Below are 17,169 nucleotides of genomic sequence, written 5' to 3' on the forward strand. Positions count from 1 at the left end.
GGCCTCAACGCCTGCACCTCCCTAGACTGTGATAGACGACGCCGAGACACGACCCCGACGGCGACCCCGCCCCCGACCCCGACGCTTGCCCCAGGTAGCCCGGTTCCCCAGCCTCTCGAGGCCGTTGTACCCCTCTTAGCCCCGTTGTACTCTTGGTTTGATTTTGGTCACCGCATGCACTCTATGCTTGCTGCTGCAGCCTTGGCCGCTGCGCCCGTCGCTACAGCGCCGTGTCCCCACATGTAGCCCCACATTCGCCGCGCTCGTGACGCGCTAAATGACGTCGTTTAATCGACACCGCGTGGCGACACTGCTTGGCTCGGCGGAGCACCTGCCGCCGAAGCGAGCGGCCAACCGCAGCGATGCGGCGGTCGTTTGCTTGTGGTCGTGTAGAGGGCGATGCGTGGGGGAGCAGGAGAACCAACTTGGGGTATGGCAGTGCCTGCGGTAAGGGGGTGTGCGGCGCGCAGGCCGACAATGCCACCCCCGCCCCCATCTGCCCACCCACCTCGGCCACATATGTACATGCTACAACAGCTTTCGACCCAACGACCTACTCGGCATGGGCCTCTGCCTCGGCCCGTATCTCCTCCATCCTCTCCGCCGATATGGGATAGCTTCCCGGCAGGGTCGTAAGCCCAGCGGCGAAGATCTCGTCGGGGTCATACGACCCACGGCCGCGCATCGGGGTCATACGACCCACGGCCGCGCACGCCTCGTGTGACCCGCCGCCCGCCCCACTATGCATACACCACTGCCAACTCGATGCAAGCTCACACCCCCTGGGTCGAAATCGGGCGGCTCCCCGGCTGCCAGCTCAGCCCCTCGGCGAGGACCACGTCGGGGTCGTATCGCCCACGGCCCCGCACACCGCGGGTCACCCGTCGGCCACCGCCGCTACCCATCACCTTGTGGACAATGTACGGTGATCCAGTGCACCTGGAGAGGCTGAGGAGCGGGTCCGTGTCGCGAACGTCCTTGACATCGGCCCACCCGCCCGAGAACTTGTTGCTCGTCGCATCGTAGGCCCAGCCGCCAGGGTACTTGTTGACGAAGGGGCTGACGATGAGTTCCCCGTCGGCGTCGAGGCTGAGGTCATACCCCGTGCCCAAGTTGTCCAGGCAGGTGATCATGGCCTGGAGCGCGGTGCGCTGGAGGGCGCGCCACTCGCCCGAGCCGAAGAGGTGGCGCCGGTGAATCGTGTAGTCGTCAAAGAACTTGTCCTGCGACGCCTGCCGGTCCGCATCGTCAGCCGGACGGAACCCCTCGTCCGAGAGGTCGGGATACCACTCTTGCGCGGCCGAGAGGGAGGCAAAGCGGCCCGGGCGTGCGGAGAGCCCCGCGGCGAGCACGGCGTCCGGGGACGTCGAGCGTACGAGCTGGCCGGTGAAGTTTGTCGTGGCATACCCGTCGATAGCGTCGGCCTCGGCGTCGAGCGCGACCCCGTACCGTTCGAAGAAGGCATGGTACGCCTGCGCCTCCTCGTCGCTCCCGTTCTCGGGATAGGACGGGGGCTCGAGGATGTTCACCACGAGCGCGCCGTTCGTGTCCACGCCGAGCGCGTACGGCGAGGGCAGGGCGTCAAGCGCGGCGACCAGGCGCGCGAGAGCTGCGAGCTGTGCGCCATGGGCTGCGAGCGCGACGTGCTGTGTGCCGTTGGTCGACGAGCGCGAGGTGGACCACAGGTAGATCGCGAGCACGAGCGCCGCGAGGCTGCTGACTGCGATTAGCGGCCGCATGGGGGATGCTTGGGAGTGAAGGGGTTGTCGGGAGGTCTGGTTTAAGTGGCATTTGGAGACGACACATAGGCGAGGCGCCACGTCCCTCGCCACGTCGCAACGATGCACCCTGTTCGATACAACCATTGCCTGTCTGTCGGAGTGGGAGAGCGTGGAGCTGGACACAGGTAGAGGCTCGCCGCGAGACTGCCGGCTGTGTTTGTGGTGAACGACTGCAGTCTCGTGTCGTTTTGTGGCCTGGTCGAGGCTGCGACAAGGTCATCTGTTCCTCGCGACAGACACACTCGGATTCGACATGCATCAGTGCAGTGGGCTTCGGCGTGCAGCAGAGTAGACAACATGTATGTGGTCGCCGTTCGGTGGTGGGTTGGCCACGGCGCGCGTTGACGGCGACTCGGCCCACTCGCTCAACTCGCCAGCGTCTACCGCCAGGCGCGTCTCCCGGAGCACGGTGCATCTACCCTGCGCGTTCGAATACAAGCCTGCCTATCCTATGCCCCCTAGAGCCCAACGCCGCCCCCGCAAGCCACAATCACCCCGCCTGTACGTCAGCGCGGCCCACCCCTTCACTCACTCCCTAGCTCAACGGGATCATGACGACGTCCTGGTACGCCTTGCGCTTCTGCAGATCGGCGTACCACCTCTCGAGATTCGGCAGCGCAGGCCGCTCGACGGGAAGCGCAAAGTACGTGTAGATGAAGCACCCGAGGGGGATGTCGCCGACGCCAAACTCGCTGCCGGAGAGGAAGGCGGTGCGGCCGAGCTGAGCGTCGACCATACGCAGCAGGTCGTTGACCTTGGCGAGGTTGCCCGTGATCTTGTCCATGTCGCGCTCCTCGGGCGGCGTGCGGATGTAGCCCCAGAACACGTCGCGGTACAGGCCGGCAAAGGTCGTCGACGTCCAGTCCATCCACTTGTCGCCGACGGCGCGGGCGCGCGCGCTCGCAGGCCACAGCGCGGGGTGACCAGACGACACGGCGTACTCGGCCGCGAGGTACCGCACGATCGCGTTCGACTCCCACAGGACGAGGTCGTCGTCCTGTAGCGTCGGGATGACGCCGTTCGGGTTCATCGCGAGGTACTCTGGCGTGTTGTTGACCCCGTGCTGCAGCCCGGCGAGGACGTGCTTGTATTTCAGCCCCAGCTCGGCCGCGATCCACAGCGCCTTCTTGACATTGTTCGAGTTGGGCCGGCCCCAGATTGTGATGCTGGCCATGGCGAGGGGGGAGTGGGGAGTAGCTGCTAACCTTTCAACTCGACTTAAGACGGCGGTGGCACCAAGTATCCGCATTCCGGCCCGGTCGGTGACTTCGGGCCTTCGGGCAGTCGCCGACGTCAGCCACGTGGAGCCATCATCCTCTCCAGGAATCCTCCCCGTATCCCCCTGCACCCCCCCTTCCCGAATAATATGAATGTCCATCGGGTGTACATGTATACAAGACCGCCGGCATCGTGTGCGCAGCGGCGGTCGAATCGGTGGCACTGTATTGCACTGTATTGCGCAGTGCACACCGGGCGGACAGGGCTCTGCCCCGCTTACGCGCAATTGGGGATGGTGAGAGGCTGCTTGAGGTTGCGGTCCTTGTCAAACAGGCCCCAGTGCTCCTCGACACCGCCGTAGATGGCCTTCCAAGGCTGGTCAAAGCCCTCAAAGTAGAAGTACTCGGTGCCGTTGGCGTTGGCCTGGCAAATGTACGAGTCGAGGAAGGCTGGGGGGTTAGCAATGCCACCGCGTAGCAACACGCGACTCACTCTGGAGGTCGGCCATCGAGGCGTGGGCACCCTCGAGCGTCTCAAACTTGGTCTCGTTGGCGCTGGTGGGCCAGCCAGTCTCGGCGAGGTAAACGTTGGGCTTGTTGGGCGCCTGGGCAGCGACCTGCACGTTGTGCTCGTCGTAGTACGACCAGGTCCAGGTGGCGGCCTCGGCGGCGGGGAGCTTGCCGAACCACGGGTGGACGTTGGACATGAAGAAGTCGACCTTCTGCGCCATGGCGACCGAGAAGACCGAGCCGGCGTCACCGGTGCCGACGGGGATGTGCTTCTTCAAGCCCATGCCCTGCAGCGTGGTGTTGAAGCGGTCGATGCGGTCGGAGAGGTAGGTGAGTGCCGTGGTGTACGCCGCGCCCGAGGTCGACGAGCCGACCTGGTTGAGCATGTACTCGTTTCCGACAGCGATCTGGTGGCGTCAGTTGTGCCCTCACTCCACCACCACGCCCACTCACACCCTCGACCATGTCCTCGCCGTACTTGGAGATGGCGTCGGTCAGGTTGTTCATCTGGTACGTGAAGATGGCATCGTCGTCGTTGACGTAGATGGCGGGGTACACCTTCATGTCGACGCCCGTGTCCTTGATGGCCTGCATGACGAGGGCAGTGACGTTGCAGTTGGCCGAGTAGAGGCGGAGGCGGGTCGTGAGCTGGGACAAGATCTGAATGTCCTTTGTGACCTCTGCCTGCTTGGCACCGCACATTGGTGGCACAGCGCCCTGGACGAGGCGTCAGTATGTGTCTCGGGATTCACGACGGCCGCGCGCGGCGCCAGAGCAATGCTGCTGAGCGCCTCGGTACGCCTCAACGCCGCCGCCGCCGCCGCCCCGAGGGCAACACGCGCCCAAACAAACACTCACCTCGGGGTCGTATGCCATGCCCCAGAACACCTTGTGCAGGCGGTCGTCCTTGGCAAAGTCGCCACCCGAGCCCTTACCACCACCGCTTCCGCTCCCTCCCGAGCTGCCCGAGCTGCCGTTGCTGTTGTTCTTCTTGTTGTTCTGGCTGACGACGACGCCGGCGACGACACCGGCGATGATGGCCGCGAGGAGGAGCAGGCCACCGATCCACCACCACTTCTTCTTACTGCTGCCCTTGGGCTGGTCGTCGCCGTAGTACGCGCCGTTGCCGTACTGCTCCTTGTGGCCGCCCTGGACGAGGTCGCGGTTCGAGCCTGCCTCCTGGGCCCAGATCTCGTCGGCCGTCATGTGCTGCTGCCTGCTAGGCTGGGCGTAGCCATCGTTGCCATACTGCTGGCTGCCGTACTGCTGGTTGTAGGCCATTGTGGGGGTGGGGGGAGGGGGGGGGGGTTCGGGAAAAGGAGAGTGAGGTCGTGCTAGAGAGTCCAGTCGTGGTCGTGCCGTTTTCTACAGACAAGGAGAGTGTCGACTCGCAGGTCAAGTGGTCGAGTGAGCAATGCAGTGAGAATGAGTGGAGAGTGCGAGGTCAACTACAACTCAAAGCCTAGTTGAGCATTCCAGCGTGCATGCCGTGACCCCGCCCTGGGTCCTCGCTGCGACTGCCTGTTTTGCTTGGCGACAGAGGTCCAACCCACGCAGAGATGCAAGGAGCTGCCCGAGCTACCCCCTAGAAACGGGCACGAGAGAGAATTGCCACGGCCTGGCGTGCCAAGGCAAGGCCCACCGCGACCCTGTCTTGGACGCGTCACGGCCCCACCCGCATTCCACCCGAGGCTCACAGCTTTTCTTGGTACATGCTGCGTACGCAGCCAAGATGCGGCAAGAGCGGCGAGCTCACTGCTGCCAAGGCCGCTTCCCTACGCTTTCCATGTTGCTGAGGTGTCATCGCTGCCATCTTGATGGCTTGGAGCATGTCAATGATGGCGGGCAGTGTGTGGGAGCATGGGCATTGTTTTGGTGACATGGCGCGTGGGTGTGCTCGACTGCGCGCAGTGCACTCTCCTGTCTGCCTCCCTCGCCCCCCTGCCTCCCCTCGTGCTCCCCCGCCCCCGACGGCGCCCCCGATCTCGTCCCTCCTCCCTCCCCCACGACGTCAGGCAAGTCCCCGCCCGTTTAGAATTTCTTCCGCTAGTCACATTCTAGTGTCAACAATGGCATGCATGTCGACGTGTTTGTGGCTTGCAGCTTGACAACGGCGCGAGACGATGCAGACTGGGTCCGGATCGACAGCGACGGCGAGCACCTGATCAGCAGGGACGATATCCGCCGTTTGCTGTGTCTCTCTTGTTCAAACGACAAGCATGTTCAAGCCGTCCCTCCCTCGAACCTTGCCGATCGGCCGCCGAGCACACCCCTGACTGTAGCTTGCCCCGCAGCCCGCGGGGTCACAAAGCGGTATCACCGCACTCGCTCCGTGCGCAGACAAACGCGTCGTAGACAGACCTCGGTACTCACCCGAGCTGCCATGTGTGCCTTCGTGGGCGCGTGCTGACTTCGCAAGCCGTTCTGACACCCACTCACCATGACCGGCCCAGTCGTCATTGGCCTCGAGAACGTCCCCGAGAGCGACGGAAGGGCGTACCACTCGGACAAGGATGTGAGGCGGTTGTGGCGACTGTGCTCACGCCCAGAGCATCTACCCTCTTCCTGCGGATACGGATGAGAGTGCCCGCTTGACGCTGCAGCACAAGCTCATCGTCGGCTTGTTTGGCGGGCTGCTTCAGCCGCCAGTGAAGGAGTACATCGAGTCGCACGAGCACCCGGCCGTCGTCGACGTCGGCTGTGGCCCAGGCGACTGGATCAAGGTGGGCGGGTACCGCGTCCCTCCTAACACTCCAGGACATCAAGGCGGCATACCCGAACGCAGAGTGCTCGGCGACAGACTTTGCCCCGACGTTCGCCTCGGACCCCAGCACGCCCGTGGCCTTTGAGTTTGGCAATGTCCTCAAGCGGCTCCCGTACGCCGACGGGCAGTTCGACGTCACGCACATGCGCATGATGGTGGCGGCTCTGCGAGTGGGCCTGAGGTCGGCACCGTGTCACTGACGCCAGGCTGACGAGTGGCCTCACGCCATCGCCGAGGTCATCCGCATCACCAAGCCCGGCGGCTGGATCCAGCTGACAGAGCTCGAGCTCAAGTTCCACGCGCCCAAGGCTGTCACCGGCGCGATCAAGGAGCTCGAGGATGAGTGTGCGTGGGGCGCTATCCCCCCGCCTCGCTGACATGCCCCAGCGCAGGAAAAGTTCTTCGGCGCCAGGAATACAGAGTACTTTGCCGCGCACCGTCTTCCACAGTACCTCACCATGGCGGGCCTGCCCAGCGCGAGCGTGCAAGTGCAGCGCGGGTACTGGGACCGGACCGACGTCGGCGGGCTCGGCGAGGCCGCGTTCAACACCTACTATGCGGTGATGCAGGCGCTGTCGCCTGTGCTCGCGACGTTTTCGGGCAACTCGGTCGCGTACGAGCGCGCACGCGCGAGCAAGGCCATGGTCGAGGGCGAGGAGCAGGGCGTGTGGATGAACTGGGTCACGGTGTGGGCGCGCAAGCCCAAGGCCGGGGAGATGTAGGCGGCGTCGAGATGCCGGCCTGTGTACATTGTTCAGAGGCATTATGCAGTTGTATACACGCACGCAGACGCGTCGGGCGCCGTGCGCAGCCGACCTCGCTGCCACTCGGGATCCACCACCCTGCGTCATGCATCCGCAACAACTCACCTCCAGGCCCAGCCTAGGCTACTTGCTCGGTGCGTGCCGTAACGGCTCACCCCGAAGTGCCAAGGTGCCTTGCGTCATCACCACCGCAGCAAAGAGACGCTCCACTATCCACCCCTCCCACTCCCTCCTCTCCACAAGGTCATCTGCCAAGATGCTAGGCGGCGGCAGTGGAGCGCGCCGCAGGCGATCTACATAAAATCAATGGCATCTGGCGGCAACGGCCAACTCACGCAGCCTCTAAATAGGTGGGCAGGCAAGTCTGGCCACCCTCCCGCCCCCCTCGCAACCCCCACCACCATGAACACCTGCTCGTTCACGTACAACACCAGCATCGTACAGACATGCTGCACGACGGCCAACATGTCGATTTCCGAGGGGAGCACGCTCGTCCACTGCGGCGTAAAGGACGACGAGCTCGAGGGATTTGGCCGCTGCCTGGCCAACAACGGCGTGTACCGGCAGCTGTGCACCACCAACTCGCGCACGGCGGTCAAGGAGTCGAGCAGCCCACGGAAAACACCCCTCGGACCCCTCCCGCTACTCCTCCTCGCCCTCGCCTTCCTCGCCGTCGTCGTTAATGCCGAGGGCCTCCCACCACGCCGCTTCCATCCCGTCCCGCGCGCGAGCCCGCTGCAGACGCGACCAAATTGCACGCGCTTTGATATGGAAAAGGACCAGACAAAGTGGCTCACCAACGCGACGACGGTGCGCATGATTGTTTCCGACAAGGTCAACTGTGCCGCCGGCGCTGGCCCGTGCGCGGTCGACGTCAACAGGCAGGCCGTCTTCAACGTCGAGTTCCACCCGCCGTCCAACGCCTCTGCCGGCGGGATTGACCCCGGGTACATTGTCAAGGCCGCGGGAGGGAGCTACAACGCGTCGGCGACATCGACCACTGGCAAGGGCTTCTTCCTCCCCCCAGGCCAGAGCGGATACGTCGAGGCGTGGGTGATCGCCGCGAGCATCCCCGGCGTGTTCCGCGACTGCGGGGACAAGAACGAGTACGAGGGGTCCGTGATCGTGCCGGATGCGGCGCGGGTCGCGCGCGTCGTGCAGTTTGAGTGAGCAGTTGGAGAGAGCAGTTTGAGTGAGAACATTATAGATGCGCTGCGGGTAGCACTGCCACGCCCGATGGACTGCCTTGTAGACAATGTACATGCACGAGTAACGAGTAGAGGAGCTGCAGAGGGGTGTGCTGCAGTGCAAGTCGCCCGTCTCCGTCTCCGTCTAGCCGCGGCTACACTGTCCCGTGATCTCTTGTTTACTCGACCCACTCCTCCCACTCTCCGCTCTTCAACGTTTCACCCATGCCCGCTATTGACCTCCTGACCGCTGCAGTGCACTACTAGCGATTCTTGGCGCTCATGCTACTCTTGTTCTCATTCCTGCATACTTAATCTTGAGCCTGCGCGCGACCCAAGATGTGCTCGCCGCTCCAGGACGACGTTGACAACAAGCACCAGCAGCAGCAGCCGCACCAGCCGCCACCGCCCCACGGCTACCCTCCTCCCCAACCAGGACAGTACCCTCCCGGCCAGCAGCTGTTCGTTGCACCACAACCGGGCCAGGTGGTCTACGCCGTCGCTCCCCAGCCAGGACAGCCTGGCGTCTCGCCGTACGCGCCGCCCGCGCAGTCGCCATACGCGCCTCCAGCTCAGTCTCCTTACGCGCCTCCTCCAGCTCAATCTCCATATGCACCGGCGGTTCAGTCGCCTTACGCGCCTCCAGCCCAGCCACAATCTCCTTACGCTCCTCCAGCCCAGGCTCTGTCTCCTTACGCACCCCCAGCCCAGCCTCAATCGCCTCCAGCCCAAGCCCAGTCGCCATACGCTCCCCCAGCTCAATCCCCCTACGCGCCGTCCCCCTACGCGCCGTCCCCCTACGCGCCCGCGCAGTCCCCGCCGGTTCACCCGACCCAGTCACCACCCCTCGCGGCACAGTACGCCGGCTCGCCGCCTCCACACCCAGCCGCATCCCCCCCTCCTCTCGCTCTCGCCTCTGGCCCGTCCCCCGTGCCCACCGCGGGCCCGCCCATCATTCAGCAGCTCCCCAACGAGATAGGCCGCCTCCGGCCCATCTACCCCACACTCGGCACATTCACTGCCCGCGGTGAGATGCACGCCAAGCTCCTGCAGCGCCAGCTGGTGCAGGAGACCGAGGAGCTCGGCGACGAATACAGTTTCCACTCCGACTTTGCCAAGGGCGAGCTCATCTTCTCCGCGCCGAACGGCAAGACGATCAACACACGCTGCCACCTCATGGCGTCGATCGCGCCGGGTCCCAGGTCGGTCCTCTGGGGCTGGGCGATGCCGCGCAGCGACGACGTCAGCCGCAAGCTGCAGGAGTACGGACAGGCGCACGGGATCAAGGAGCTCACCGAGGCCGAGTTGCCGTTCCCGCCTAACATGGTGAGCGACGAGCAGGACATTCTCGACCTCGCGCACGAGCTCGGCCAGCTGTGCGTCGGCGTCCTCGGCCGCGGACCATACTACACGATCGATGCGGGCAACGGCAGCCGCCTGCTCGTGCTGGTTGACGCGCCCTTCCCGCCCGTCACAGTGAAGAATCTGGGCATCTGGTCCATGTCGATCATTGCCGGCGGCTTTATCAACGCGCGCGAGTCGGTCCTCGCCCTGGGGTACGCGCGCGGCTGGCGCGTCCTCACCCCGGACGCCAGCACCATGGTCCTCCAAGACGACGAGTCGGATGCTACGTTCAAGTTTGACGAGCACAACCGCGTTGTTACTGTCAGCGGTCGTTTCTGAAGAGTTGAGTAGGGTCGTGCAATGCAGTCAGTGCAGCATGGTCGTGGGGGCGTGCGCTCGCAATGCCGCTCACCCCGACTGGGGCGGCTGGGGCACCTGGGTATTCTCGGAGCCCGCTGCGCTCACTGCTCATTCACTCACAACGCCCCGCAGCATGGTTGGCCACACGTCCCACATCTACCCGTTCAGCGACGACGCCAAGGAGATTGCGCGAGAGCGCTGCCAGCACGTGCTGTTCACGCTGCTCTTTGGCGCCGAAGTGCTCGCGCCAGTGGCCCTGGAGCACGGCGGGCGGGTGCTCGATGTGGGGTGCGGCCCCGGGAGCTGGATCGAGGTGGGCGCAGCGGCATGCAGCACTCACACCCAGGCGGTCAAGTCGCGCTACCCCGCCACCGAGGCCACAGCAGTCGACTACCACCCGACCTACACCCCCGCGCCTGACTCGGGCATTACCTTCACCCTCGGCGACGTGCTTGAGGGGCTGCCCTTCCCCGACGACCACTTCGACCTTGTCCACCACCGCGCCATGATTCTCGCGATCGAGGTGGGTTCGCATCGAGGGGCCCACTCACACGCACAGACGGACGAGTGGCCGAGGGTTATAGCCGAGCTCGCACGGGTCACCAAGCCCGGCGGGTGGGTGCAGCTCACCGAGGCGCACCTCGACATCCACGCGCGGCTGGGCATGACGCCGAGGCTCCGGGTGTGGAACGAGAAGGGTAGGGGCGGGGAGAGGGTGGTGAGCTGACGCCAGTGGTCCGCGGCACGGTGCTTGAGATCGGGGCGGACCCGGACGTGGCGCCAAAGCTCGCGGCACACGCAGCTGCGGCGGGGCTGGGAGGCCGAGTGACCCGGGTCGCGCCGGCGCATCTGGCGCGCAGCGGCGCAGGCGAGATTGGCCGCCTCATGGCAGCCGACTTTTTGGCCGTTATCGAGCTGCTCGCGCCTAGGATCGCTGGGAACGACGCAACGCCCGCGCAAGTCATGCTCTGGGCCGAGAGCGTACTCAATGAGGCCGAGTGGCACGAGGTGTACTTTAACTTTTACGCCACAGTCGCGCAGAAGCCGGGCGGGGGTGTAGTGGAGGGGGCGGCCGTGGGGGGCAGCTAGGAGACGTAACCTGCGAGTAGCTCTCCAGGATGCAGAGCGTCGAGTCGGTGTGCACAAAGTTAGAGACTTCCAAGCGAAATGGGGGCTGTCTTGCGCCACAGACGCGCCTTCGACATCAACAACAGTGCCACTCGGTTCCCAGGTTCACGCCGTGACACCTCGTTCACCACAAGGCGTTCATCGCTGGAGTGGGAAGGTTCCACCTCGCGGTCCAAGGTCTCACGGAAGAAAACGAGACCTTCTTCAGGTGCTGCGTTCCAGTCCTCCGTTGAGTCCTCGCCACAGCGGAGACCACTGGAACCGCCAGGCCGTCGGCCACACTCGAGCGCTGACGCCGCCGCTTCCCGTTTCCAGGTTTGTAGATATAAACGGTCACTTGCCCCAGCGTCATTCATCAGACGACCGTCTTGTCCCAGAATAGGCGCGAATGGTCGGGAATCGAGACGATCAGAGAGCCGAGGCCAGCAGAAGAGGCACACTCTTGACCACTCAGATCAGCTTGGGAGTGGCATTGGGGATGGCATGGAGCCGTCGTGAGGCACCTGCCTTCCCTTGGCGCCCTCATCAGTGATATTCTGGGCGACGCTGCCAAGTCAGTGCGCAACAACGCGCCACAAACTGATCATCTTTCGCTTGCAGTTATCAGTATTTTCGGAGCGAGACGCGCGCGGACCCGCGGGCCAGACTCTGGGTAGCGGGCATGTGACCACCAATGCGGAATGTAGACGGACATTGTTGGCCGCCAAGACTAGTAGTGACGACATTACCCAGTTTCAGTAGACGACGGGTTTGGACGGGTCGCGACGGGACCCCCTAGCTGGGTAGTTCATTTAGTCAGGCGTCTAGATCCCTTGGAGACGCTGGTAACGAGAGCGGTCGCGACGCTGGTGTCGAGGTCGCGCGGTCGCTTCTGCTCTCACGTGCGGGGCTGTTCCATCGTGGTCCATCGCTGCTGCCCCATATCGCTGCCCGATGGTCGCCCTCGCCACTGCGGCGTCCATCAACTCGTACTGGCGCCTCTACTCTACATTGATTGACACGGCGTGTCTAGAGCAGTGATAGGAACCTCGCACTGCCGCCCATCCAGCAACCGCACAACAGGCCGGGGCAGGTTGCCAGACCAAACCGACGCGCGCAGCGCGCGCCCGCCGCAGATGAACCTCCCTGGGATCAACGGCATGCCCCATCCCCCACTCCACCCAATCTCGCGGCCATCCGAGCTAAGTGCAAGTGAGTTCTAGTGACAGGAGGTATGCGACTGACACCCCAGAGGCTTGTGATGGTGAGTGTGTCTGTCGCATGCCGACCTGGCTCGGCGCATTCCGAGGATCCTCGTCGGCGTAATGTCGCAGCTGACCGTTGCCCCAGCATGCCGCATTCGCAAGTAAGTGGGGTAACTGCTACTCGGCTTACACCCAGGATCGGATGTGATCGCTCGACAACCATCAACGGGCAGTGTACAGGCTGCACCAAGGCGGCCATCCCTTGTGAGCGAGCTCGCGGGCTCCTGACGCGCGTTAACACCAAGGCACCTTCACACACGTCCGACAAAAGTCGGGCCCCGCCCCCGGATCGCTGCGCAAGGTCACCTCGCCTCCAACGATGCGGTCAGCAATACCGCCGCATACAGCACCACCCTCGGTGCCTCCGGTGCCGCCCCCGGGGATGCAGGACTTTCCAATCGCCATGTTCCAGCGGTCGGTGGACGCTGCGGCCGCGGCGTTCGACCCGCGCGCGAGCATGCTCGACGTGTCGATGGAGGCGGGGTCGGCGGCGGGGATGACCGTAGCGGCCCTCCCTGCCCAGCCCCTCCAGCTCCCGACCCCGCCCATGCCCAGCACGCTGTACCCCTCGTCCAACCCGCGCCCGAACCCGCTCGATGCCATTCTGCCACGGCACACCCTCGAAGCGCTCGTCAAGCTCTACTTTGACTACGTGTTCTGGCTCGTGCCGTACCCCCACCGTCCGACGTTTGAGCGGGACCTCGCCGCGCGTCGGGAGGAGGGCGACGGCCAGGAGGAGTGGACTGCCATGGTCGTGGCCGTCGTCATGTATGCGCTGCTACACCTGCCCAAGAACAACGTCCCGCTGTCGTCGGACGAGGGGACGGACCTGCTGGAGAGGACGTACAACGCGTCACTCGAGTTTCTCGGCAAGCCATTCGTGACATACACGTCTAGTCGATGTGGGTGTGGTTGGGGGATAGGCGCTGACACCGGCAGTGTACATCATCTACGGGTGGGTCGGGTTGGATGTGTGCACTACTAACATCACAGCGCGACGTGAGCCGCCACCTGCGTGGGAGCACTAACCCCACAGGAGCTGCGCCTACGGGCTGGGCTTTCAGAACATGTATCGATCACTGCAGGGCAGCAACGTCTCGATGATGCTGCAGCGCAATCTCGATCGCGAGAGTGTGAGTGGGTCGCTGCGGCAGACTGACAGCCCAGAGCTACGCCACAATGGACCCCATCGAGGGCGAGATGATGCGCCGCATGTGGTGGCTGATGTACGGCTCGGACCGGTCTGGAGGGATCCACGAGGAGACGCGGCTGCACTTTAACGAGGCGCTGTGCGGCGGCCTCGGCCTGCCGTCGACCATGGACGACGAGCAGCTGTACCAAGCGGCGACTGGAACCCCGACCGACGACTCGGTACCGCCGTCTCCGTCGCCGCTGTGGGGCTTCTACTACTGCTCGGCAATGTACCGGGGTGTGTTGGACACTGAGACGCCTACTGACCCCAGTCGCCGGCAAGATCCTCTCGCGGAGAGAACAGGACACGGTCGTCCCTCCGACTGGCGTGGCCCTCTTCACCCGCCTAGCCGAGCTCGACGCCCTCATCCAGGAGCTCGACGACGTCTTCCTCGACATGCCCGAGTTCCTCAGGCTCAACACGGACCTGGACACGGAGAGGTCACCGTGAGTGCGGCTCGCGACGACGCTCACACCAGGGCGTCTTTCCCACCAGCGGCGACCTGGCGACAGAGCAACAACCTCTCGCTCACCGACCACGGCGTCATGGTCCAGCAGTCGAACCTCTACGTGACCCAGCAAGCGATGCGGCTCGTCGCGGTCCAGTACCGCCGGGATCTGGTCCAGATGCGCTGGCAGTCGCCCACGGTGCCATGGCCCGACAACCACTCGGCGCCGATCTACTCTGACGAGTACCGGGCCGCCAAGCTGCGGCAGAACGAAGCGACGTTCCGCAAGGCGCGCGACTTGGTCATGTCCAACCTGCTCAAGGTGCTGCGTGCGCTCCCGATCGAGCTGATTGCGATCAATCACTTTCCCGGGCTGAGCAAGATCCGCTACGTCGCGTCGACGCTGCTGCCGGATATCGAGACGGCCAGTGCACACCAGGCGGGCGTGGGCGGCATGCCGTCGGGGCCCTCCATGTCGGTCATGTACCTGCGTGCGTCAGGTCAGCGGGATCAGCTAACCCCAGGGCAATACATCGACTACCTTTCGCGCCTGGACACGATGTCGGCGATCGCCCCGCTCCGGGAGAGAGTCAATGCCGCGGGTGTTGGGACGAGCTGACCGCTATGATACCTCTGTAGCCACACGTGTATTGTCTGGACGCTGTAGATTGGGCACGGCATGTCGGCATCAGGACGGGTGCAGCCGGAGTTGTCTGGTCGCTCAGTACAGACACACAGATGGTCGGACATGACGCAGGATCGCCGCCACTCCGGGATCGCTCTGGCGTCGTCTCGAGTGGCAGCGCGGCCGTCGATAACGCTCACACGGCCGAGTGGAATGCATAGCTCACGCGACGTGCGTCGCACCGCGCCGCGTCGCGTCGCGGAGGCGTGCCGTGCGGGGTGACCTCGTCGGCCCGGCCACTTTGGCGAGACTGCCGAGCCCTCCCTGCCGCGATAACGTGCTCGCCGGCGCATCTCCTTCGTTATTTATCGCGCTGCGACTCGGTCCATTCTGCTCTCGCATTCGTGCACAGCAGCTCGTCGTTGCACAGGGCAGCAGCAGCTATGGCGCCATCGCTCGTGACTGCTGCCTGCCGGGCCGCTGCACTCCCCCATGCCCAGTCCCAGGCGCCGATAGCCGAACATCCGTCCTGCTGATGACGCGAACATCGGCTCGTCAAAAGTTGAGCAGCGTCGGCGTCGAGCCGCGCGCTGCGGTCATGAGCTGGGTGACGGGCCAACTTTTACGTCGTTGCTCTCTCTGTCAGTGTTGTTGCTCACGACTAAATACCCTCTCGCTGCTGTCGACGTCGGCGTACCCCCCCCCCCCCCCCACACACACCATGGCCATCCCATACTACTCGCACTACCGGACGCTGCCCGCGCCCGAGGTGTCCATCTTCCAGTTCCTCTTGCCCGACTCGCCGTCTGATTCCCCAGTCAAGACGTTCGACCCCGAGCTCCCGGCGTACATTGACGGCTTCACCGGCTACACGCTCTCCCGCCGGCAGCTCAAAGAAAATGCGCTGCGACTCGCGACCGGCCTGCGGACGCTCGGCTTCGGCCGCGGTGACGTCGCCTGCCTCTGGGGCATGAACTCGATCCCGTGGGTCGAGGCGGCGTACGGCCTGTTAGCCGCCGGCATCCGGATCACGCCAGCAAACTATGCCTAGTGGGTTGATGGCGAGCTCGTGCTCGGATCGCCTCGTCGCTTACTGACGCGCCCAAGCGAGCCGACAGAGGTCGCCCACCAGCTCAACAACTCTGGCGCGCAGCTCATCCTCCTCGAGCCGTCCACGCTGGAGCGATTCGAGAAGGCGCGTGCGCTGCTGGACAAGCCCATCGCGGACGAGCACGTCCTGCTGCTTGCCCAGCCGGGTGCGCTGCCTGCCGGAACGAGGTACAAGTCGTTGTACGACCACTTTGGGGTGTCGCCCGGCGCACCAGAGACGTTCAACGGCGAGCAGGCACACGAGACGGCGTGGCAGTGCTACTCGTCTGGCACGACTGGCTTGCCCAAGGGGGTTGAGACGACCCAGCACAACATTGTGGCCCAGCTGCAGGGCCTGGCTGAGATCTACGAGCCGCTCGAGAGTGGCAAGGATGTAATCCTGGGCATCCTCCCCATGAGCCATATCTATGGCCTGGCGATTGTCCTCCTCCGCCCGTTGACTATCGGCGTCCCGGTCGTCGTGCTGCCAAAGTACGAAGAGCACAGCGTACTGAGTGCTGTCGGCAAGGTGGGTTGAACTGCCACGGGCCGAACTGATGCCCAGTACCATGTCACGCACGCGCCCGTCGTCCCTCCCATCGTCCTCAGCCTCGTCAACTCGCCCAATGTGCACAAGTACGACTTGTCAAGTCTCAAGACGTTCCTGGCCGGCGCCGCGCCCATGAGCGCCGAGCTGTCGCAGGCGTTTGAGAAGCGGTTCCCCCACATCGCCGTCATCCAGGCGTACGGCATGACCGAGACGTCGCCAGTGCAGACGGCCATGTCGGCCGCGCGCTCCAAGCCTGGCTCCTGCGGCCAGCTCGTCGCCGGCTTCACGGCGCGCCTCGTCGGCGAGGACGGCAGGGATGTCGACCTCGGCGAGCCGGGAGAGCTGTGGGTCCAGGGCCCGTGTGTCATGAAGGGGTACTGGAAGAACCCCGAGGCGACGCGCAAGACGTTTAGCGACGACGGCAAGTGGTTCAAGACGGGCGATATCATGGTCGTGGACGCGGATGGGTTCTACACGGTCGTCGATAGGTCCAAGGAGCTGATCAAGTACAAGGGCTTCCAGGGTGAGTGGGCGTGGCGTGGGACCGGTTGCACGCATGCTAACCTCGCCGCAGTTGCGCCAGCCGAGCTCGAGGCACTCCTGCTGCAACACCCCAAGGTGCACGACGCGGGTGTCATCGGCGTGTGGGAGGAGTCCCAGGCGACCGAGCTGCCACGAGCGTACGTCGTCGCGTCGCCCGACGCGGGGGTCAGCCACGAGCACGTGCACGAGCACCACGGCTTCATCGAGGAGATCAAGGCGTGGGTCGCGGCGCGCGTGGCCAACCACAAAAAGCTGCGCGGCGGCATTGCCGTCGTCGAGCTCATCCCCAAGTCGCCCAGCGGCAAGATCCTGCGCAAGGACCTGCGCGCGCGGGCAAAGACCGAGCTCGAGGGTGGGATCAGCAAGCAGGCAAAGCTCTAGACATGGCCAAGCTCTAGACATGGCCAAGCCCTAGACATGACA

The 17,169-nt window shown here is 64.4% G+C and overlaps 9 protein-coding genes across 9 annotated transcripts; 6 read left to right on the forward strand and 3 right to left on the reverse strand.

The window, feature by feature from the left end:
• Window positions 1-773: 773 nt before the first annotated feature.
• Window positions 774-1,739, reverse strand: Q8F55_008387 (uncharacterized protein; the record flags this gene model as incomplete). Its single annotated transcript, XM_069356784.1, has 1 exon — window positions 774-1,739. One exon carries the CDS (start codon window positions 1,737-1,739, stop codon window positions 774-776), a length of 966 nt encoding a protein of 321 aa, XP_069206625.1.
• Window positions 1,740-2,316: 577 nt separating this feature from the next.
• Window positions 2,317-2,955, reverse strand: Q8F55_008388 (uncharacterized protein; the record flags this gene model as incomplete). Its single annotated transcript, XM_069356785.1, has 1 exon — window positions 2,317-2,955. The coding sequence occupies one exon, from the start codon at window positions 2,953-2,955 to the stop codon at window positions 2,317-2,319; it is 639 nt and encodes a 212-aa protein (XP_069206626.1).
• Window positions 2,956-3,275: 320 nt separating this feature from the next.
• On the reverse strand, window positions 3,276-4,789 carry Q8F55_008389 (uncharacterized protein; the record flags this gene model as incomplete). The annotated part of the gene is made up of 4 exons (XM_069356786.1): window positions 3,276-3,448; window positions 3,492-3,915; window positions 3,962-4,225; window positions 4,367-4,789. 4 exons carry the CDS (start codon window positions 4,787-4,789, stop codon window positions 3,276-3,278), a joined length of 1,284 nt encoding a protein of 427 aa, XP_069206627.1.
• A 1,159-nt stretch (window positions 4,790-5,948) lies between these two features.
• On the forward strand, window positions 5,949-6,994 carry Q8F55_008390 (uncharacterized protein; the record flags this gene model as incomplete). The annotated part of the gene is made up of 5 exons (XM_069356787.1): window positions 5,949-6,023; window positions 6,058-6,231; window positions 6,266-6,442; window positions 6,479-6,617; window positions 6,660-6,994. 5 exons carry the CDS (start codon window positions 5,949-5,951, stop codon window positions 6,992-6,994), a joined length of 900 nt encoding a protein of 299 aa, XP_069206628.1.
• A 444-nt stretch (window positions 6,995-7,438) lies between these two features.
• Window positions 7,439-8,206, forward strand: Q8F55_008391 (uncharacterized protein; the record flags this gene model as incomplete). Its single annotated transcript, XM_069356788.1, has 1 exon — window positions 7,439-8,206. One exon carries the CDS (start codon window positions 7,439-7,441, stop codon window positions 8,204-8,206), a length of 768 nt encoding a protein of 255 aa, XP_069206629.1.
• Window positions 8,207-8,562: 356 nt separating this feature from the next.
• Q8F55_008392 (uncharacterized protein) lies at window positions 8,563-9,906 on the forward strand (the record flags this gene model as incomplete). The annotated part of the gene is made up of 1 exon (XM_069356789.1): window positions 8,563-9,906. One exon carries the CDS (start codon window positions 8,563-8,565, stop codon window positions 9,904-9,906), a length of 1,344 nt encoding a protein of 447 aa, XP_069206630.1.
• Window positions 9,907-10,060: 154 nt separating this feature from the next.
• Q8F55_008393 (uncharacterized protein) lies at window positions 10,061-11,016 on the forward strand (the record flags this gene model as incomplete). The annotated part of the gene is made up of 4 exons (XM_069356790.1): window positions 10,061-10,240; window positions 10,274-10,450; window positions 10,487-10,625; window positions 10,661-11,016. The coding sequence occupies 4 exons, from the start codon at window positions 10,061-10,063 to the stop codon at window positions 11,014-11,016; spliced, it is 852 nt and encodes a 283-aa protein (XP_069206631.1).
• A 1,154-nt stretch (window positions 11,017-12,170) lies between these two features.
• Window positions 12,171-14,558, forward strand: Q8F55_008394 (uncharacterized protein; the record flags this gene model as incomplete). The annotated part of the gene is made up of 12 exons (XM_069356791.1): window positions 12,171-12,246; window positions 12,287-12,298; window positions 12,385-12,400; window positions 12,436-12,503; window positions 12,545-13,201; window positions 13,239-13,254; window positions 13,293-13,298; window positions 13,336-13,432; window positions 13,467-13,728; window positions 13,763-13,937; window positions 13,970-14,430; window positions 14,464-14,558. The coding sequence occupies 12 exons, from the start codon at window positions 12,171-12,173 to the stop codon at window positions 14,556-14,558; spliced, it is 1,941 nt and encodes a 646-aa protein (XP_069206632.1).
• A 727-nt stretch (window positions 14,559-15,285) lies between these two features.
• Window positions 15,286-17,127, forward strand: Q8F55_008395 (uncharacterized protein; the record flags this gene model as incomplete). Its single annotated transcript, XM_069356792.1, has 4 exons — window positions 15,286-15,614; window positions 15,672-16,182; window positions 16,219-16,726; window positions 16,778-17,127. The coding sequence occupies 4 exons, from the start codon at window positions 15,286-15,288 to the stop codon at window positions 17,125-17,127; spliced, it is 1,698 nt and encodes a 565-aa protein (XP_069206633.1).
• Between the last annotated feature and the right edge of the window lie 42 nt (window positions 17,128-17,169).

Source organism: Vanrija albida (assembly GCF_041260175.1).
Source record: "Vanrija albida strain AlHP1 chromosome Unknown contig_6, whole genome shotgun sequence".
NCBI lineage: Eukaryota > Fungi > Basidiomycota > Tremellomycetes > Trichosporonales > Trichosporonaceae > Vanrija > Vanrija albida.